The 23,859-nt window shown below is 37.5% G+C and overlaps 1 protein-coding gene across 4 annotated transcripts in view; it reads right to left on the minus strand.

Moving 5' to 3' along the window:
• Positions 1-3: 3 nt before the first annotated feature.
• Positions 4-23,859, minus strand: part of LOC126380549 (klarsicht protein) — a 239,381-nt gene continuing 215,525 nt past the window's right edge. For all 4 annotated transcript variants that reach the window (XM_050030023.1, XM_050030027.1, XM_050030025.1 and 1 more), the window contains 6 exons: positions 8,951-9,129; positions 5,977-6,128; positions 4,784-4,979; positions 3,888-4,049; positions 3,282-3,379; positions 4-2,963 (listed from right to left, as the gene is read on the minus strand). In XM_050030023.1, coding sequence (XP_049885980.1) covers positions 2,696-2,963; positions 3,282-3,379; positions 3,888-4,049; positions 4,784-4,979; positions 5,977-6,128; positions 8,951-9,129 — 1,055 coding nt within the window. In that variant the 3' untranslated portion in view covers positions 4-2,695. The remainder of the gene's footprint in view (positions 2,964-3,281; positions 3,380-3,887; positions 4,050-4,783; positions 4,980-5,976; positions 6,129-8,950; positions 9,130-23,859) is intronic.

Below are 23,859 nucleotides of genomic sequence, written 5' to 3' on the forward strand. Positions count from 1 at the left end.
CAATTATAGATATTATATTTTATTTCCATTCCAAAAAGCCAACATGCCGTTATGCAACCGATAAGGTCCTTAGTTATTTATTACGCGCCTGTCTTGCTAAAAGCAAAACGACAAATTAAATGCACTTTTATAGCATGCCTTATTCTTTCAACGACCTAATTAAAATTAAAGTAGAATACACTTCGTATAAATATCCCATCAAACACTAGCGCTTATGCAAACCTTGAAATAAACATTTCTTGAATGCGAGAGGTTCGATCAATAGCCGTATACCGTATATACTTGTACTCGAGAGGTTATCTAAATTATAAATTAGAAGCATATAAATAACCATCATGTAGTTAAATAATATATTTATAATATATATTTATATAATAATTACTTAGATATATTGTGCTATTAATGTTAATATGTATGTATTTATTTTGTTATTTCATTGTCTTTTGTATAGGTATAATACAATATAATATAAAATACGTAAGTAAATGTTACACACATACACACACACACACAGACACACGCGAACACGGTTCATTTAAATTTGCATGTTATGATATCCTGTTATTGGCGAAGAAATTTTGTACATGTATTATATAAGAAAACGACTATTGTTAATGCTGTTGGATATCTAAATAAATAAATAAATAAATAAATAAATATCTGCGTAATTATATCTTCCCCTGCAATTTTACTATGCGGCAATTATATTGCAGCGGCGAAGAATGCAATGCACCCTCCAAAAGTCCTGAACCTCCAATTATGGGACACTGAAGGTCTTTTACACAAGTGACCATTCTCCCTAGCATTATGCCGTTTCTCACAGGGTCCGCTTACCTAACCTGAAAATTTGACAGATCCGGTTTTTTACAGAAGCTGCTGCCTGTCTGACAAGTTTTATGGAATATTAAACGAAAAGCGATTCCAACTCAAGTATAAAATTAAAAGAAATATGACACACTACATCGGCATAGACTGCCTTCTATGTTATTATTGAATGCAACCACACTTTCGCTGTGGTTGGTATAACATTATAAAATTAATTTCTTTTAAAAGTGCAAGTAGAGCTACTTACAGGAAATTATTTCAACGTGATTTAAACAAATAGTCGAACAACCACAGGGAAAGCTTTATTATAACACTAATTCTATACTACATTCTTAAATAGAACGCGCAACACACTTCAACCGTACTTAAGGCAGATAACGTTATCGGCTGGGAATAAGTTGAAACTTGAGCAGAAACAACTTACACAATACTTTATACTCGTACATATTGCTTTATTACCCGACTAAGGCAAAGAAAAAGGAGGGTTGTGTGTTTGATTTAACCCTTTCACGGACAAAGATCATGGATCATTGATGGTTCATAATAGGTAATAATGACCCCTTGAAATCGGAACGCCATTAGACGTTCTGTCCTTGAAAGTGTTAATTATAGGAACAATTTTCCTTTCAAAAAGCAGGTCTTTTCATTCATATACGAAATTCGTAACTTTTAAATAGTAGATTAAAAAGTATTGGAAATTGTTTCTACTATTCTCAACTTATTAAATGATCATCTTCTACTCGGCTTAGACATGAGTATAGTAAATACAAAAAGGTAGGACAACTCTTTGAAATTAAAATAAAAAATGTTTACACTTGATACGAAAAATACGTCAACACGTATCTTCATCTTTACACAACATTATTTAAAATCAGTCTTTAAAATCTTACTATTTTTTTTGTAAGGCCCCCAATTCGTACTAAGGTGTTAGTGTGTATGAAATAAGATTAGACTGGTTTCAGAAATGAATATTTATCACTACCCTGATATCTGTGCTTAGCTCACACAGAGTAATAAACGAGTTATCTGTCACACAGGAACGCATCCTCACCTATTTATAATTGTACTAAAATAGGCATGCTTCTATTCTACAAAAACGTAACATTCGTGAAATTGTTAGTAAATTATTATTATAAACTAACTGCTAGGCTAGCTAGTTTGAACCTCATCTGATACAGATGACACCTACTATTATTTTTTGAACACTTTTAAGTCATTTGAACTTTTTATGAGCAACACGGATTTTAGTTAACATATCAGGAATTTAGATTTTTATATCTGCTGCTTAAAACAGTTAAGTATATAAACAAAAAACATGTTTGTAAGTCACTCTCTTGTCTTCAGTTGGTCTCAAGACTAACTCTTTTAAAACATATTACAAAAAGTCTCGGTGATTCGAGGTGTTGGGCATAAGGGTAGAGCGATTGTTTGGAGATGTTTAGCAAGTTTCAAGAAAAACAATCAATATTAATTGTCGTATTCTTATTGTCGAAAAGCAGCCGTACCCAGTTTTTACCCCGATCACCATTTAACTTGTGGTAGCTTTCTACTTTATTATTTTATCATTAATATACCTATCTACGTAAGTTACGTAACATCTTGTTAGTCACAACTTTATTCGTTAAACCTTCAATCTTCAAACCTCCTATCCATATCCATCCATGTTAGCAAAGTAAATTATTGTATAATATTACCGCATGTAACTCATACATACAAATAGTATCCTCATAAATTTCATCTACGGCTTCACTAGCTCAGAGAGCTACTGCCGAGAGTCTAGTCCGTCGTTTTAAACGTGAAGGACATCGACTGGTATAGCCATGGATTAAACTATAGTGTTAGTGTCCGATGGATTTAACTATGGGTGCGTTCAGACCGGCGGCGGTCCGCGCACGTAGCGCAGTTGGGGGGTGAGCGTGTGCGCGAGGGAGTTGAGCGCGTCGCAACAGCGTGGGCGCTCCACGAGCCAGGCGGCGAGCAGCAGCGCGACCAGGCACAGCTGTATGGGCAGCGACGAGCGCAGCACGCGCCACAACCAGCCGCCGCCGCCGCGCCCGCCGTACTCCGGCTCGCCCGCCGCCGTCTTCTTCCCGCTCACACTGCCCGCGCCTGCGCCTACCGTGCTTACGCTGCTCACGCTGTATACAGAAAAAAACAAATTTTACATGCATTCACACACGTTCGTAATCCCTAAGTACGTTTGATACGAAGTCATAATCCTTTAATTCAATTCATATGTCAATTTTACGGCATTCCCGGGAAGACAAACCGGTGAAGCGTGGTCTAAGTTTTCCATTCGCTTCCTGACTAGCGTAGATGCTATTCTTACAACCATAAAGGACTAGCGTAGACATTTTAAGCAAGTAGGTATTTTGAATTTACTTATCAAATTATTCTGTGCTGTTAATTAATACTTGGAAGAGCGGATATTTTAACATTCATTGTACGAAACTTACGTGACTTCGTCGATCTTGAAGTCAGGAATGCTCTGTTCCACCAGAGCTCTACATGACTCTTGCAGGCAACGTACTTCATTCTCCGTTTGTTCCATGCGCTGTGGATAAAACAATACGTTAATATATTGAGTGCTGTTTGAAAAAATCTCAACAGATTTATAACTTTGAAATATTAGTACGTATATATGTAAAAGAGCTTTAAAATTACCTTATTTTTACATATTAACGTTGAGAGTTAAATCCAAAATAAACAAGACAAATATAAAAATTGCGGTGACGCTAATAATATATTGACTGCCGGTTCTTTGAAATTCGCCTAAATCAAGTTTTGACTTGATGCCATACAAATCAGAAAATATCTTTATGGAACCGTTGTATTCTCATACTGACCTTTGCTTATCTTTTATAACTTCTTTTGTTTTTCTTTTAACAGAAAGCTCGCTGAGGTGAACTTAGGGTGGTGTTCATAAATCAATCTCAGCTGAGACTGCCCTCAAGATGATGCTCAAGTCCCTGTTTTTATATGTATAAGAACTGTCACATTGACATGATCTTGAGGGCAGTTAGAGCTTTAGGTTATTGTATTACGCTAAGTAAGTAAGTTACCTTAGCGATGGCTCTGTGCGCTGGAGAGTTGGGCGCCAAAGCGGCTTGCAGGCGCCGGGCCAGCTCTCGCAATGCGCTCAGCCGCCGCGCGCGACCTCCAGCGCCCTCGCTGTCGCCGTCTGAGATGCCAGAGTCCGACAGGGAGTCGCATGTCGACCCGCCCTGCAATCATTACCATGTTACTCTTTCAATTCTCTGTACTACTTACATTTCATACTCAATAATAACATTGACACCAGGGTTGATGAAGTTAGCAATCCACCCAACAACCCACAAGATAGAAGAATTCTTTATATCTCAGGACTATGGAATCCCGGATCTTTAGAAGGCACACATGCGGCCGAAAAAGGTCCCTTGGTAATTACGCCTTCACAAGCCACATTCTTTGTAAAACTAGATGCCATAACAACGCATCGGTACAATTAGATTGGGTTACGCTAAGCGAAAGTATTTTGGCTTGTGATTTATAAAATTATATAAGATGTAACATGTACCTACTTATTTTCATGTTGTAATCTTCTCAATCGTATTTGTGAGCATAAATAAACAGCCTATAATAAATTATAACGTCTAATCGCTGGGTACGATCACGAGCATTAATACGTATACACTTTGGTACCATGTCACATTAACTTTTTTGACAAATTGAACTGTAAGTCTCACTAAATGTCAAATATGTTAGTGCGACAGAGTCCTAAATTGCGTACATTATATTGCTCATAACTTTACAATCTCCCTTCTATCAACTGGAGGGGGTTTGGAGTGGAGTATACTCCACCACGTATGTTCCAGTGGATTATGCTGGTGTAAGTAATTGGGTTAGTAATACCAATCTAGTAAAGTAAATATAAAAACAGCTTCTCAGTTCACCTCACCAATAAGAGAAAACTACTCACCTTCTTGTTATCAACAAGAGAAGCAGCGAGCTGTCGGATCTGCGCGGCGACGTCACCGTGGTCGGGACCACGCTCGCGCAGCGCTTGCAGGGTAGCCAGGTCACCTCGGAGTGCGCCTTGCAGCTCCCGCAGCGCCGCCTCCCACTCTGCCCACGCGCACACCGCCTTCTCCAGCGACAGCAACTCATTTGAAGTCCTAAAATAGGATATATTTCTATTACCACATGTCTTTTTTCATTTTAATTTTCTTGACAAAAGGAGAGACAACACGAAGCTTAGCTTAACCCCCGACTCAGATACTACTTAAGATGGATATGATGAACCGTGCAGTGATCCTGAACTCCATACCTGGTAGGCTGGATTGCCCTTACTTACTTTAAGGGCAATCCATTCTACCAGGTATAAGATACATATGGGTTCCAGACCAGTAACTTTTAATAATAAGTCATTTTTTTTGTTTGCCAATTTCACACTAACATTTCTAACTAACATAATTATTATGGTCAGCAGATTGAAATAAATGCTTTTATTATAATTGTTATAAGTGATCAGCACACCACCCAAACACCACCTTTATTCGTCATATTAGAAAGGACACTATCCCTCGTCGCTTTTTCCTGCAGCTGAACTTCATTTAGTTTGAACATAGCCCCTCTAAATAATAACATAACATAAGCTCAAGACTTTATCCCAATTGGTGTAGTCACAGGTACAACCATCGTAAGATGAACTAAGTACTCACACCTCACCAAGCTATTTGTTAGTCCAAGGTGATAGGTGGTGAGCCGTATCGCTGACTATAAAATGGTCGAGCCAATTGTGTTAGAAATTAATAACTCATTGGTGTAAGTCCGGTACCAGGGTTCGAACTGGCGCTCCCCGATTGAGAAGCAAGAGTGTACGAGCTGTAGGAAAGTGAGAATACTATGGAAGGATAATGAATGGAATTAGATTTTGAGAAATTGTGAGGTATGAAAGGAGGATGGTTAACGAATGGGACGTAAGGGAGTTTTAAAAAGTAAGAAAGACAAGTCTATGGTGCAATGTCGGTCGGGTTAGAGGATTTTGTTAAAATATAAGGAGTAAAGATATTTAAAATATCTCGTGTTATTTCTACACACAATTCCCACTTTTCCCACAATTTTCTCAGGACCACAGTGATAACAGTGACCTCTGAATGATGCTATACATACCTCTGGTGAGCATCATCCCATGCCGCGAGCAGGGCAGACAGGTCAGCCGCCAGCCCGCTGTCATCAGACTCCATCTCGCCGAGCGCCCGACGCACGGACACCGTCAATTTTAACATCGACACCTTGCATTCTAGCAGGCGAGACAGGCGTTCCTAGAAAAATATAAAGAAAAAGAATTACTACATGGCCAATGCGCGCGTACTTAATTTATGTTATATTAGATATGAGATTATTATCCAAATACACGCTATTAAAATATCGTGTTCGCTGGGGTTAGACCGTCGCACAGTGTCGCGAGTCCATACAAAAGTTTACGAAAAATATTTAGATAATAATTTTGCAACATTTTAAGGATATTTAGTGTTTTAATAATAAAATAATATTAAAACAGGTTTTTACGATGGAAGTTAGATAAAAAAAATGCTATTTTTAGCCACTAATTTTTTTTTTTAATAATAAGGTTCTAAATAATCGATAATATCTTCATCAATTTGTTTTTGCTGTATGTTACGCATTTTGTTACGAATAGATGATATTAAAGGGTCTGATATTATAAGCATCATGACCATTAAATCTTTGTTACATTTTTCTCTAGAATATTTACGCGTGTGATGCTTGCGTGAAAATTCTCGAGTCTTTGTGTCTGCCTTCTAAGGCATCTTCAGAAAGTTGACCAATAGGCAACGGCAAAGATTAAATTACTTCAGCTCCATGAATGAGAACCTTATGTATGGACATCGGCATGTAATACCAAGAATACAAACTCTTGTATAGGGTTTTAGTGTTAGCAAGTCACTGTTTGAATTTTTCTAAATTGGTTTTCTTGCCACTTGACAATATTCTGTTAATCATAGAAAACTTGACGATTAGATTTTTATCAACTCCTGTGATTTCAGAGCTTAGTTGTGGATGTCTAAAGAATATCCGAGCAGTATTACCGTCATTTGTCGACCCATATTCGGGCTTAGGCTTGTCAACGAGAAGACCTATTTTTTCTTTAAACTAATTTTGTATCCTTTTTTTATTATTTTAAATGTTAATTCGGCAAATGTTAATTCACTGGGATCTCTGCCTTCTACTAAGTCTGCAACACTCCGCTTCTAAAAAGTTAGATTTAGTTCGTTGAAGTCCTTGCATGGCCTTCCTCGTTTTGAACTATGAACCTGTGATGTGACTATGGATTGTTTACTACGTAGGTAGCTAATATCGTCTTCTCTTAACTTAAAAGCATTGTTGAGAAAGGCACTATATTTTTTTCTTAATGTTATTTCACTTCTGTAAGATACTCTCCAATAATTAGCTACATTTAAACAAAACAGTCACTGACTTTCGGATACTTGACTGAATATAGACAGGAGATTCTTCTAATTCGTAAACCTCCAAAACATACTTGAATAGTGGCGGAATTTTGCTTGTTGGGTCAGCTTGGAACCACTTCTCAAACAATTCATTATTTAGTAGCTGGTGACCTATTGTAAACAAAAGTTAATAAATCAAGAATGTGCAAACAAAAGCAGATCAAACTTTGTCAACAGTAAATATACACTATAGGCTATACAATATCAAAAAATTATCGACATGATTTGACATGATTTTTTTTAAATGCATCTCGAACCTAAAATTAATTCTTTTTTTGCCAAAACTAAGAAATGGTGAAATCTTACTCATTGCTTCCTAGAATTTTGCACTTTGATCACTTAGTAGATCAGTATAAACACCAATTAATAAAATAATAACAATAAAACAATTGAAATCCAACTAATACCTCAACAAAACAACCACCGAACACAGTAGAAATTCGTTGAACAATTTTATGATACGTCAACATACCAATTAACGAAGCTATTTTTCTAAAGATTATAGAGGATACATCGATTAAAATATTAAACTTGTGTACTATGGCTATTTGAGATAGTGTTACCATAATTAGAATATCCATTTTTTAAAAACGATAATTTTGATTTTTCGCAAAGGGACGCGACACTGTGCGTCGTGAGACAGGTTAGTTTTACCCTACTGATGGCTTGTCGTTGCGATAGTAATACTGCTCAGTACGAGAGGAACCGCAGTTTCGGACATTTGGTTCATGCACTCGGCCGAGCGGCCGGTGGTGCGAAGCTACCATCCGCGAGATTATGCCTGAACGCCTCTAAGGCCGAAGCAAGCCTAGCCGAATCCGGCAAGGATATGCTCACTGTGGAGCCCCGAGAGTCGGGAGGCTCTAAACAATGTGACTTTACTAGTCGCGCTTTATTCGTAAGGTGCGACGTCGAAGCCCATTTGGATCTCCGAGATCGGTGCGTACCGTTTAACGCGTGCATCACGGCTCGGAAGGTTCGAATTTACCTCAGTTCGATGTCGGGGCTCGGAATAGTCTGTAGACGACTTCCGTTCCTGCCGTTCGTGTGTGGCGTGTTATTATTTTATTATTAAATTAAGATACCTATATCAGGCAATTCTAGACAATTACTGTAACTTCAAACGAACGTGCCTGAACACCTGCACGCAGGAGGATCTGATGAGCGCTGCAGATAGAGCCATACTTGTTGCCAAGTTTTGGGCCGATACTATTTAGTTTGCCATCGACACGATAAGAAGAACGAACGTTTAACTCCTCCACTTTAAACTTTCCGATAGAACGACCTCCGTGGTCCCGTGGTTGAGCGTTGGGCTCACAATGATTCAGGTTCGAATCCCGGTGGGGACATATCACAAAAATCACTTTGTGATCTCTAGTTTGGTTAGGGTATTATAGGTTGACCACCTGATTGTCGGAAAGTAAGATGATCTGTAGTTACTGATGTAATTAGGTATACGTGTATAATCGTTATATGAGCCATGTAAGGGGCCTATAGCAACCTTATAATAACTCTGACACCAGGGTTGCTGAGGTTGGTCATCTACTTCACAACCCACACAGCAGAATAAGTTTACAGCGGATCTTAAAAAGAGATAAAAAGAACGCAAAGCCAACCTTAAGTTCCTCGATCCTGCGGTTGAGTTGTGTGCGGGTGTGCGGCTGCGGGGCGCAGTCTCCGGGCTCGCATATGTCGTCCAGAGTCTCGCGCAGCGCCGCCATCTCCCTGCGCAGGCGCCGCGCTCCGCCGCGACGCGTCGCCGCCGCACGGAGTGCTGACCATCGTGCCGACACAGCTGGGAAATAGCAAAATACAATTAGGAATTTTTGTACGTAATATACTGCTGTGCTCAGCAGGGATAATAATTATGTAAGCTGTTCACGTATTATTCGTGTCAGTAGGTAATTAATTACGTAAGAAATGTGCATCGGATTTATGCCAATTCTAATACTGTAAAGAAGAAACAATATGAAACGTTAGCAGTATTTTGTTTCTCGCAAATTCTCACTACTCGTAGAAGTCATTTATTTATCACCTAATTTGTGTTGTTATTGCTAAAGGTAGGCTTAAAACTGGTGATGGTACGAGCTACCTATGTTTAGGTACTTGACAGTACTTCCACTTTATTTACACGAGTTACGACATCTGTATAGTTACTGAGTTATCCGACTATAGTTTGTCAAAAATACATTTTATAAAACATCAGTTTTCAAGACCTCAAGACTGTGTTTCAAGTCCTTTAGTTACCTAAATTAAGAAATTTTCATTTTTTTTAAATAAGTAAGTATCTATGTACTTTGTTTTGCTTAGCAAACTCGTATATACAAGTTAAAAGAGTTTCACTCGACTCTACAGCTATTCTTTGGCTAGCGCCGTGTATAACAACTGCGCATTGGCATCGCACCAGACAGTAGGTACATACATTAACCTAGTAACTGATATACAACGGCATTAGTGCATCAGGCGACCCAGATATCCGCAACGAGCCCAGACACATCAACTGCAAGTAAACAAGTGTAGCATAACGGTGTTTCTTCATACGGGAGTGTAGGGTTAGTGCCGCGACGCTAACTCGTGAGAACTAACACGTGATAAACTGCGCGTGCGACTATAGGGAAAAGTAACGTCTTAAAACTAACGGCTGGTACACACAGTTCCATTATGTTATGATGTGCTGAAGATGTGTGAAATGTATTTAAAATTCAGTAAAAGGTAGGTAAATACAAACAATGGAACACCTATCTAAGTAATAGGAAATGGTAAAAAAATATACTTATGTATAAACTATAAAATACATATAACTAGACAAAATCCTTCTGCGGTTTATGGTTTATACATTGAGATGCTACGCAAACAAAATATAAATTCCCGCAGGAAAGTGGCTTGACAAGTTTTATAACCAAGCCGTTAATTAGATAAAGTCTAAACATAACAAAGTATTTGATCTATTTAAAACACGTTACGTTAGGAGAGAAAAAAATTGAACCCGTTTTAAAATTAACAACATAAACAACGCGGAAGAAGCCGAAGGTGACGCGGACGAAAATAAATGTTTTGTGTCCCCATCTTGTTGCTTCCCTGCACTTCAGAAGATGGTGATTATAGTGTTGGTGACAATTTGACAATCGCTGAAGTAACATAGATATTTATAGCAATATACACTGGAAACAAAACAAAAATCTGAGCTACATTACCAATACTGACTGAGTTAATTTACCAAAAGTCTGGCAACTATACTTGAGTCGAATATTTGGTCCTCTAGTGTAGTAGTAAACTCATGGGCAGGGAAAGACTTGCACTCGTGTTTATATTTTGGCTTTTGGACCTAAATATTTGCCCGTCCTATATGGTTAAGCGCGTTATTCCAAATATAAGTACTTATTTTATAGGTAAGTACGTCTAATATTCATTTTGACTATTGAAAGAAAAATCTTTTGTCATCATCATCAATTAAAGAGCCACGCTCTTGTCGGTGCAGCATTTTCCATGCTACTTTTCATTTGTTTTTTTTTGCTACTTTTGCTTTTTTTTCTTTTGCCATAAGGAACTATAAATTGCATAGGTAGATATTACATAACAGCAATCATATTGGAAAGGAAAAAGCCGTGATTTCTAACATGGCTAGGTAGTAATTTTCCGTGTTACAGAATATAGAAATTGCTCTAGGATATGGAGTTTGATAGAAGCATCAGAAGTTGTGGATACAGCATACATGAATCAATATTTAAGGTATTCCTAAAAGTTCACTCCTAAACACTGGTTTTAATTTTTAAATCATGATTACATATTCAGTTACGCAATACAAAAAACTTGTCTTTTCCGTAAATTAATGTATAACCACGTCCGTTTCTTTTCTTCCGTGAGAACGTTCTATTTGCATAAACACTTTTACAACACCAATGCGTCTGAATAGATTATCACGATGCTCTTTTTCAAGTGTAATTAAGGCAGAAAAGCGTGAAACAAGACGTGTTGCCGTATTTATTTTACAATAAAACGAGAAGTAAGACGAACTAATAAAAGCAAGACGCGTTATGGTAAGCAACGTGTTTTATTTGAGCGCGTCGCCTTGTGTAGCGATTGTAAATCAGAATAGAGTGCGTGCAGCGAAAACCATGTCTAAAATAGCGCCCTAAATGTCATTGGGTCCATGAACTTGCCTGTCTGGTCTGGCACACATTATCTTGTTAATTTACAGTGAGTGTTAACGTACTCGAAATGTCATACAAGCTAGAACGAGGAAAACAGCAAAATCTAGCTTCAGACAAGAAAACTAGAAGCGAGATCATACGGACAAGTCAGGCATAGATGTTGTCGGAGTCGGCCTGATTATGATTCGCGTTCCGGAATGGAGGGAAACTTGTCGGAAATCAATTTGCTAACTGAAGCTGCCGTCACTCAAATTCAACGGGCTATTACTGCTTCCCCTTTGCCCGCTTGTAAAATGGAACACAATCATTCGAACGCTCCAGTTCGTTCCACCATCTACATAATTATAAGTTCGTCATAAAATAAACTCAGCTCGGATATTTATGTACGTAAGTAATATCGTTTCAAACTTTAACGATCAGTACCTTTATTTTCACTTATTAAAAACACAAAATAAAGTCGTAAAAATTTCGCCTTTCGAAAACAAATATTTCTCCATTCCATATGTGGAAAACTGGTCATTACAACACGCGACAACCTACAGTGAAAGCAAACGAATTGTATAAGTTTGCAATTACGATGCGCAGACGACGTTTAAAGTCGTCAATACGTGTTACTCGTCGTTAGCTGGGACCCCATGTAATCGTGTAGCTACTGTATATGAGTGGGCCTAGCTAGATATTACTCTGACCAATAACCCAGTATTAACTGTTTTCTCCCGCGTTCGAGATCAGGTGGAACACAGCTACAGCTCGTGTGAAATTTGTTTTCACAAGAAATCATAAGTAAGCCGATTTAGTCGAGTGAGCGAGATTATCACGCATAAAACTTTTCTGAGGCGTACCAGAACTTTATTATAACTCTCGATTTGTAAAATAACAGGCTCTAATAGGTGCCTATGATTATAACAATTAGAAATCTGACCGACGAAGCGTATTTAAACTCGATTTAAACTTACCCGACGAAATCATTTTGAAAGCCACTTTCTGTAGAGCACGAAACTATTTGTTCAATTATCAGAGAATACCTGGCAGGCGGGACGTGGTTGCAATCCATTACGGAACTGTCAACTTGGTCATGCGCGGGAGTCGACGAGGCGGCAAGGTCGAAACTGCAGAGTAATAAAGCCCGAGCCACATTGCACTACTGATACTTAATTACTTTAGTACTATTCATTAAGGCCTTTCTCAGTTCACAATATTTCACCAAGGCCTATATAAAGTATGAATATACCAAAACCTGGGATATATTTGCAACCTAAATAACAATGATCTCCGGGAAGGTCCGGGTATCTATTTCTTGAATACCTAATTGTACGGTATAAATAACATATCTTTTTCAAATTATTTTCAGTTCTATACTTTTGCGATGGAAAATGCCACTTGCTATTAACTCAGAATAATGAGCTAAATCATCCCTCTCAGTATTCGTTACGATGTCACTTACACCCCATACAAGTACATACAGGTAGCCATACAAGTAGGTATGGGTGTTGGTGACATCGTAACGATAATTTTGAGGGATGATTCAGACCATGATTCTGAGTTGATATCAAGTGGACGGAAAATTCCTCTTGATATTAACTCAGAATCATGGTCTGAATCATCCCCCTCAGTAGTCGTTACGTTGTCACTAACACCCTGTACGTAGATCAAATAAGTCAGGTTATTTTATCGATAGTTCTAGAATAAATCAGAATACTACCTACCGACGTGTAGAGAATCCTTTCATTTAGAATCAGAATCATTTATTCAACGTAATTATCATGGATAAACTAGTTGAAGATCCATTTATCATTTTTGAATCTACGTCAATTCGTAAGATGTTATGACTGAGGAGAAGAAATACCACGAAACTGCCACAGTAACACATCTTTTAAATCAATGTAGGTATATATTACAAGTTATTTAATAACTGGAGAAACACATATAAAACCAGGTATTTTACATAAAAGAAGCTTCACATGAGCTTTAAATTTATTTTATTTTATGACAAATTGAAAATACTGTCTGGTATATATAGTATACATAACCCCAAAAATTATGAATTTAATTTACTTAGAATTTTGTAAAGCAATTTTACTTTTGGTCCTTATATTGAAAGTATGTCTTAAACAGTTTCTCGGAAGGAGAGATAATTTTTTACGGATATAAGTACATAATGGTGCTAATTCCTGTAAACACCATCTAATTTTATTTTAAGTTATATCTGTCATTTTCTTATCCGCCGAAAAGGAAAGGGACGGGTAATAGACAAGCATAAAATTTATGGAACACACGTCAATTTTAAGCACAAATCTAAAACAACCGTCTAAAAATTCGCCCGGGTTATTCATTTATTTACTCATTCTTCCTAAAATTAAGAGCTGTCAATCATCCGTCCCTTTCCTTTTCGGCGGATAAGAAAATGACAGGTATAACTTAAAGTAAAATTAAGAGATGTCTGCAGGAATCGGGGCCATTGTTTTCAGATTACGGGCGAAGCTAAGCTAATGGTGCTTATTGCGCCGTATCTTTGTACGAAGTTTATACATACTTACATGAGTATCTCGCAACAACAAAGCAACCTAATCAATGCAAACAGGTCACAGGAAAATGGATCTTAAAATGTGAAAATTACACATACAGTTGCAGTATAAATTTGCATGGGCTGTATAATACATAAAGTACATCATCGGAATAAATACAAGGTGACCCCGATATGTTGACAATTGAATTTCAACTCAGATATTTTGTACAACGTAGATAGGTAGGTAGGTACAACATAGTACAAACAATAACGGCGGTAATTGGAATCGTATGTAAATGAGAAGAAAATTGTAATGTCGGGGCCAGATCTTAGCATTTAGTTGCTCATATCGTTAAACGTTTTGTGTTCATTGATCTGGCCAAACTACATCATGATGTGGCCAACGAATGATATTCTATTTCATGAAATATGACCATTTTATGAAGTGATCGAGCACATCATGGAATGATCAATTTTAAGAACTGGCCACAACATACTATTATTGCCAAATAAGTAGATACATTATACAATTCGTATACAATAAAAGTAACGTAGGGTTATCGAGAGCAGATCACGACCTCAATCGCAACTTATCGTGCATATAAATGTATAATTGGACGGAACTTTTAAAATACATCGTAAATCGTAAGCTACGTGAACAGTATTGTGCCCTTTCCGGGAATATTCCCAAAGCAGTAAAAGTTTATGTAAAAAGAGCTTTAGTACCTTCTCATTAGGCAGATATGATCAGAGTACAAAAGAACAATTTGAAAAACAAAAGCAGCCATTAGCCCCGATTCCTGCAGATACCTCTTAAATTTATTTTAAGTTATCATTTTTTTATTCGCCGAAAAGGAAAGGGACGGATGATTGACAACTGTTAATTTTAAAATGAAAGAATTATCCGGGCGAATAAAATAGGCATCTCGCTCATATGCAATCCGTTTGACGTGGGCTATCAACTTAATTCTGTCGGGTTATTAGCCAATACAACATTTTGGAAGTCATTTTTAAATTTCTGCCTAAAATTGACGTATATTCCTTTCCTTTTCGGCAAATAAGAAACTGTCAAGTATAACTTAAAATAAACTTAGATTTTAAGTGCCGGAATCAGCACCAGTGTTCTTACTTTTATAAGTATTTTTTGAAACAAGAACTTTCTCGCTTTGGGAATGTTCCTGGAAACGGCACATCATTGTACGTGATCGAATCGTATAACGCGGCTAACCGACATAAGGAGTAAGTATCTGAGTAAGTTTCTTGTAAACATTGGCCAGAATACGTTTTAGCAGCCGTGTAGAAAACGGTTTACAAACAAAGGTGGTAACAGCGCGATAGCGTCGCTTCTTCTAAAACAAGGTTGCCATCGAACCCACGCTTTTACATTCCAATTTACTAACGTTAACAGCATATTAAACCATCGATGAAGCCCAATGTAACCGGAACCGGTTGCTTGAATGAAATTATTAATGATGTAAGTGATGACGTAATCGTCGCGTCCGAATCAAGCGATATGACGAGATCCAATTAATACCATAACTTACTATTGCCAATTACTTATTATGCAACGACCGGTTAAAAATAGTAGTGTCTTGTTTAATACTGCCAACATTATTTTTGTGTACGACACCTTCACTCGATAATTGATACGTTATTTGAACGCGTTTACGATGTGTTATTCTTTGGCAGTTGTTTACAGGCCTTGGAGTATTCTCTTGTGTAGGGTTTTAATGGTCCCGATTCCCGCAGACCCCTCCTAATCTTATTTTAAGTTATACCCGCCATTTTCTTATCCGCCGAAAAGGAAAGCTACTGATTATTGACAATTCTTAATTTTAAAATGAATGAATAACCCGGGCGATTACAATAGGCATCTCGCTGATATGCAACCCTTTTGGCATGTGCTGTCAACTTAATTCTATCGGTTTATAGGCCGAAATATTAAATTTTGGATGGGTTTTTAAATTTCTGCCTGAAATTGACCTGTCGATTACCCGTCCCTTTCCTTTTCGGCGGATAAGATAATGACAGGTAGGTACAACTTAAAATAAAATTAGATTCGTGTTTACAGGAATTAGCAGCATTATGCGATTGAAAAACGTTACAGGAACGTACCTACCTATTTATTATTCGTATCTATTATCTTTCCGCCGAGTCGGGACATATTTATCAAATAATTTAGCAGTTTGTTTATGCGCGCAGTAGAAGCAGTAACCAATCTTTGTGAACGTCATTTTGTCATGCATTCTACAAACCGCAAAGCACACAATATATCTCTTATGTAACAATACGCGTCATACGATAAAGATTAATGATCAGAAAACATAATACCGGCTTCTACAGTAGCTATTGTGATGTTATAACGTTTGATAGGTACGGGTTTATATATAGACGCGCAAAAGTGTTTGTCCATGACATGTCTATTCCGGACCGAGTGTAGGTATAAATGTATAATGAAGGTGAGAATTAGTAATTAGCTAAGTAGTTACGTACGGTCTGCCTGCGTTATTTTTAGTGAATATAAACGCCTTTGCTGGCGTCAATTTTGTGTACGACACCTTCACTCGATAATCGATACGTTATTTGAACGCGTTTACGATGTGTTATTCTTTGGCAGTTGTTTACAGGCCTTGGAGTATTCTCTTGTGTAGGGTTTTAATGGTCCAAGATTAGTCTAGATATACCTACTTATAACGCCAAGAAATACTTGCGTTACTATCAGTATTTAAATTGGCAAATCCTATTTCCTGCAGTGGCAGTTGGCTGGAGTTTTTGCCAGCAGTTGCGCAAGAGTGCAGTTGCAACATCGCCGGAGATAATGATCGGAGGCCGCATGTAAAAAAGTCTGTCCGCGCCGTCTGACCTACTGACGATTTATTATGTCCGTGCATCGCTAATTTTAGAACTAGTGCTCTTTGTGAAACGTAGTCCATTCTGGCTTCTGGTGACAAAAAACGTTCTTTTCAGCTAAACAAAAGAGCAGAGATTTAATGTTGGCCTTTGTTCTCAGTAGGTATCGACAAGTACCTATATATACGTATGTATAATGGTGCAATAGTAGCTAGTACCGGCAAACTGCGACATATTAATATACCGTAATAAGTAGTTAGCATGATTCGAATCGGAAGCTGTGAGGTTTACTGCACGTGTGAGATATTGCTTGCGGAGCGGATGTCACGGCATGTTCTTATGGCGTTGTGTATGCAGTTATATTATAAGAGGAACAAATTGTATAATTAGCACGTTATGGCAAGCAGAGGGAGAAATCAGCAAGCTGTTGAAGGGGCGTGGGCGACCGTGGGCGGACCAGGCGCGGGTCAAGTCCTCGGCTAATGTAGTTAATGCGTATAACAAAGTCATAACTTGAAATCAATATTCGCACGCTAAAAAGTCTTTCAATCACGCTACAATTTTTCATTTATGATTCTATCCCCGGTTGCACCACTTGCACCAATGAGTTATTAATTAATCTTAAGTGCAATTTTCACTTACACAGTACACACAGTGACGGCCACCGTGGTCCAGTGGTTTGAGCGGTGGGCTCACGGTCCGGAGGCCCCGGGTTCGAATCCCGGTGGGGACATATCACAAAAATCACTTTGTGATCCCTAGTTTGGTTAAGACGTTACAGGCTGATCACCTGATTGTCCGAAAGAAAGATGATCCGTGCTTCGGAAGGCACGTTAAGACGTTCGTCCCGGTTACTGCTTACTGATGTGAGTATGTAGTCGTAACATGCGCCATGTGAGGTTGATATTCCACCTCACAAACCACACAATAAGAAGACTTACACAGTTGGCTTGCCTATCGTTGGGCCAACAACTGTAACTGAAAGCTCGGCGAAGCGTAGGTACTCTTAATATTGCCATGGATTTACCTCTGATTAGCCTAATTGGGAATAATAATGATAACAAAAACGTTTATTAACAACACACATTTACTTACACAATATAATCGTGAGCTTATACGTTAAATTATTGCTCCTAAAATAATAATTGCACTGTAGTTTGGTTCACAACAATCGGTCGCGACTACGATGTCGCAAATTCTAAAATATTTTACAACAACCTATACTATTTCGCTGCAATTGGATGTCAAACAGTTTATTAGCGATAATTCAGTAGCTTTATTAAACTTACCGACTTCCTCAGTATTGCTTGCGGTGGAGGCAACGGTAAGACTCATCTTAGGCATGCAGGCTGCTAATACTTTCACTGGTAAAGTTCTGTTCACTTTCTTAACTGCGCCGACATTTTTCCAGTCATTAAAAGCAATTGTAACTTATGACAATTATTTGTGGGAACAAATTTAATTGATAGAATGTCAGATCAGATCTTTCACTCTAAGAAAAAGCTCTAAGTAATGATCGTTAGATAACGTTAGAGAGAGAACTGATGCGCACGAGCATGTGAGTAGAATCGCTGAGCCTGGTTACATCACAATGCACTTTTCTCCTTTCGCCTTTGACTTGCTTAAAACAAAGAGCCGTGTTCACTGAACACATATTTCTTCAAACAAATCATCGATATGAGGTAACAACCTAATTATTTAGCTCGTAATGATTTCGTAGGTAGATTACGACTATGACATTCAAGGAAAATAATACTTAAAAGTGCCAGAATATATAAAAACTACGCAATCTTTGCTTTATGGTATTTACTTATTATTATGTCATGGGTAAGCATAATAGAAGTATTATATAAAATATATCAACACAGATAGTCTTCTACGAACGTATAGAGAAAAGTCACTGGAGATTTAGAGAAAAAAAGGAATGTTATGCGTTTTAAACATGAGAGATAGCGGTAAACAAGATGAACTAGAATAGCCGGTCTGATAAACCGTTAGTGTCTGACAGTCGCAATTAATGAAGTAATCTTTGGACTGCTCGGGACAATAGAGACCGCGATGTGCCTAATGCCGACTGCCGACCCTGGTCGACGTTCATTATTCGTTTAGGAAACAGTTCTTATTACAAAAAATCATTACACTAGTACATAGTACTAGTACGTATAGGTACATGATATAACTATGTTAAAAAAATGCTAATGCTAACCCTAGATGCTAAAAAAATATGAACAGGAAATGCTTCACGGCTACTGCAGTAAAAAGCGAAACCCATAAATGTCAAAACAATGTTTAAACCAACTCCTTGAAGAGATTAAGATTTCCTTCTACAGACACCGGGAACAGGTAGTATTTGCTCTTGAAATTTCTAGCTATAAAACTAATTACCGTGACTAGCGTGTTGTAGAGAAATTTAACTCATATGTGATTAAACGAATCCGGCGTGGCTACTTTCGTTTACACATATATACCTCACGGGACTCATGTTATTGAACACAAATAGAAAACGACACCTAATGAAACTGTTGTAGGAACTGACAATGATAACGGTTATCAAAAAAGAATTTGTGTCGAAAATATATGTGGTATTGCAACAGATAGTGGAAGATAATTGCAGATAATAGGCGGGCAGTCGTACTGATTGTCCGGTCGACCGTGACCCTCGCTGCACGCTCCACATGCAAATGACTGCGATGATAAACGCCGGACCACATCACAGAACACCGTAGAAGGCGTGCCCGGCTATATGTCATCTTTTATATTCTCCAACCGACCGCATGCGATATCATGCGACAGAACAATGAACATCTCCGCTGTTGTTCTGAGAAACTAACTCATTCGCAAGGACATCGACTTCCAACACAAACAAGCCCAAGTTGGATTTACATGACTAACTCTTACAATTTTCATAACGATGCGGTGAAACAAATTCCACAACTAAACAAGAAGAACAGAGGTGTCTAACCACGATAAAATAAATTAATGTTACTTTCACAAAGAAACTTGTAGAGTACAGTAATAAAAGTGTGAAATTTTTGTAATGCATAATGTTCGCATGAGCGTCGAGAAGGCATGTGATAACAGACACAGATATTGAGTCGAAATATGGAGGTAGAAGGAAAGTAAATGTCAATTAGGGGAATGATCAATGTACTATTATAATAGCCACTGATTGTATAGCAGACAGTTTTACAAAGAGAAACTCGTTACACAACAGCTTCCACATTACGACACAGCTAGTTCACAAAACTACGAAATTAGCTACAATTTAGTACGTCGTTATGATAGTTCATTTAGATTCGATTTTTTGATGTAAGTAATAGATATAATCAAATCTGGTAATAGCTGACTTTAGAATGTGGTAACGGCGAAAAGCATGACATTCATTTTGTACACTAAGTTGTTGGTAAATTATCAACAAGCTGAATTGATTTAAGCTTGTCCTGATACAATAAATGTATAAATAATAAACACATAAGTTAGCATTATACATTATTCGTTGTATCCAATTAAATATTACCTACCTACACGTTTAATGTGTTGTCTAAACAAACTTGTAGATATAGAAACGCCAAGCTATTAATAAAGTAGGTATAGATACATTATTTTGAGTCAGATATATTTATGTCGTACTTATATTATGTATTTTGTAAATACACAGGGTGAATCTTATATCGGAACATCAACAAGTGTTGTATTATGAGATTTGTATTCGCAGCTGGCAAATGATTATATACAGTCTAGACTTGCTCGCGCGAAGGTCATGTTTAAACAAAGATTTTAGCAATCGCTGTTCATACCAGAATGTCTCGTAGTCCATATTGTTAGGAAATGGGACACAATGCAAAATATTCATTTAAAATGCAATGCACACCAATATCAGCGAAAGTGTGAAACCACTCATGCGCATCCAGTTTCTCTCATGTTTACAGAAAAAAAATATCGAATTAGAAAAAACGTGAAAAAACTATTACAAAAAATAAAAGAAATCAAATTACTTATAACATTTCGTGAAAAGGTATCACTGGTTAAAAAAGAGAGATGTAAAAAAGTCTGAAAGATGTAAACACGAACACTCGCGACTTTAAAAGTGAGTATCGCGACGGGCGCGTCCGTCGCTCGCGCCGCATACAGCTGATCTACTGTGTAGTTCACCTTTTGGACTGAGAACACGTTTTGCAGCGCTTCAAGCGACCGCTTCATATCAAGACCTATTTATTGAACGGACGTCGAGCATATAAAGCGCACTTCGGTGAGCAAGAGGCACCCATTGAACGGCAATCAAACCGAATGATATCACCTTCGACATGTACCTACATATGTTTAAATAAAAATGGATTAGACTTTGGAATTGAGCTGAAGTTATCAGAAAACGACCCATTGTTCTCAGTATGCTAAATATACATGTTGATTAAGATTCAGATGGGTATTAAACGATTGTAGTCAACCAACACTAATTATCTATTTAAAGTAATTGCCTAGATGTAGAAAGTAACGATAGTATCGATTGAGTAATCAAGGAAAGGTCATTTTTTAAATGGTTATTATTTGTGTCTCCAAGGTCATCTAGACAATAGATAGACACTAGGTAACCAAATAGGCAGGTAGTGAAAAAGTTACACCTAGCATTGATCAGTAAACTTAGAATGTTGTAAAATTATAATACAAGATGGTCACCACCAGTGATTGCCGCTGCCGTTCCCGTTAACTTATTTAAAAAGAGCTTTATCTAAACTGCGTAAGATACGAGTAGATGTTTTCAATCTAGCATGCATGCATACTTTAGTAAATATAAAGTTTAGTTATGGCTGTATTTTGAAAAATGGGAGTTAGCGGGAAGAGAATTTTGTATGAAAATATCTAAACTGCAAGTTAGATGCTTGAAATTTGACATGCACTCCCACACACACAAAGATCTCTCTTTTATAACACGCCACGCGGACGAAGTCGCGGGCAAAAATTAATTACTAATATAGTATTATTATTACCTAACCTTTAGGCAGATAAGACCAGAGTACAAGAAAGAATAATTTGGAAAAGTAAAACGGCCAGTGTCTTTAATATTAAAAAGTTTTTATAACGGGAACATTCTCACTTAGGGAACATTCTCGAGACAGGCACATCACTGTTCACGACTATATTCCCAATAGAGCTAGTCAGAGGTATATGAACTGAGCACCCCCCGCTTCACCTGAGGCTTCTGTTAGGCCGACGTGATAGGTGGTGGAGCTGTCCCTTTAAACGTAATTTATCTTATCATGAAAATACACTACAACTATTAACTGAGTCACAGTAATTATAGAAAGTCACAGTGAAAATCACATTAAAATCTGTTGAAAAACCCTCAATTAGAAATCGATGGATTTAAAATGACGTTTTATAGCAATGAGAACGTTGCTGTAATTTAAGTAAAAGGGTGAATATCAAAATGTCAAGTTTGGTGGCGAACTTTCATACCACTTTTTCGTGAAAAATTGGGATCCGACATGAAAAAGGATAGTTCTAGCTACGAGGTAACTTGTTCCTCTTAGCACATTTTGATATTCACCCAAAACGTTATTTATAAGATGTTCCTACATGCGGGTAGTTTGTTTTGAAAGCTTTTAAATATGTTGCCAACGGTGTAGCGCATGTGTAATGCGCTCGAGCTATACTTAAGTAAACGAATAGAGATAGCTAGCTTAGCGGTGTTTCGAATGTGGTTGTCATAGTAATGACTTCGCCTTTTAAGACGACATAAATTAAGTCGTGTGTAGAATATCCAGTTTAGAAGGTGTTCATCAAAATGTTCTTTTCTTGGAATTCTTGTTTATTTAATTCATAGTTTATTGTACGTAACACAATTTGATAACAGGAAGAGATTAAAGGCACGACTTATTTCTAATTCTTTCAGGAGGCCTGAGAGAGTGTTGGATAATCAAGAACTCTTTTAAGTGATTGACTAGGTTACTTACGCAAATTTGATGAATACTACAATAGTGGTGAATGAGCATTCTCTAACAATAGGAGAAATGCCTTTTGTAGGTTTATAAACTCATCGTCATCATCTTCCTAGCGTTAACCCATTTTCAAGGGGTCCGCTTACCTAACCTGAAGATTTGACAGGTCCGGTCTTTCACGGAAAGTTTGTAAACTAGTATTTGTACATAGAACGTATTTATTAAAATACCTAAGTAATTCCTGTTGATATGGTAATGATAACAGAAGGAATATCAAAATTATCTTGTGCAAGTTGACAGTTGGTTAGGAGTGTTCATAATAAAGGAGTGTATGGTTTTTACGATTTTAATATAGATACCTACGTGGCAGCTAAGCATGTTGAATATAATCAAATTTATAAAGAGCGTTAGATTCATATATTATTTATTATACATATGACCAGAGATGTATTTTTTCGATTTAGAACGTTTTAAGCTAGTTAGGTTATACTGAAATTATGAGCTATTATTATTCTTCTTTCGCATGGGTTGCTCAGCAACCCTAGATATCATTAGGTACAAAATAATTTTATTAATTTAATTTAATTTAATTTATTACTACAAAGCGACTGTTTTGTTAGACGTGTGGGAATCGAACCCAGAACCTCCGGCCTAACGCTCAACCACTGACGAGTAGGTAGGTACTGTTATTTACCCATCAAGGTCAACCCAAAGACCAAATATGTTCTCCTAATAAATATTAATGTTATTTACCTATATTACTACCATCAACATTAATGCAGGACTCGAGCTACCTTCTTACTAAGTCTGTGAATGAATGTATTTAGAACGTGTGTTTTGCGTTATCGACTTGAGGTTTTTTCCATTGGTTTGGCGGTTTAAGAGCAGCATGTATAAGCACTGGTTCATTTATCAACAGGTACAAATATGTATGTCGCGCATTATCTTGTACTCGTTAACCTTTTCCCTGGCCTTGCAACGTTGGCAGCAGTGCAGATAGCCAGCTCTATTTACTATTACGTCGGCTGCTCCAATGCCAGAGAATGCACCAACGCGCCATGTTCAGTTGCGCAACAATGTTT

The sequence above is a fragment of the Pectinophora gossypiella genome, chromosome Z (assembly GCF_024362695.1).
Source record: "Pectinophora gossypiella chromosome Z, ilPecGoss1.1, whole genome shotgun sequence".
In the NCBI taxonomy this organism is placed as follows: domain Eukaryota; kingdom Metazoa; phylum Arthropoda; class Insecta; order Lepidoptera; family Gelechiidae; genus Pectinophora; species Pectinophora gossypiella.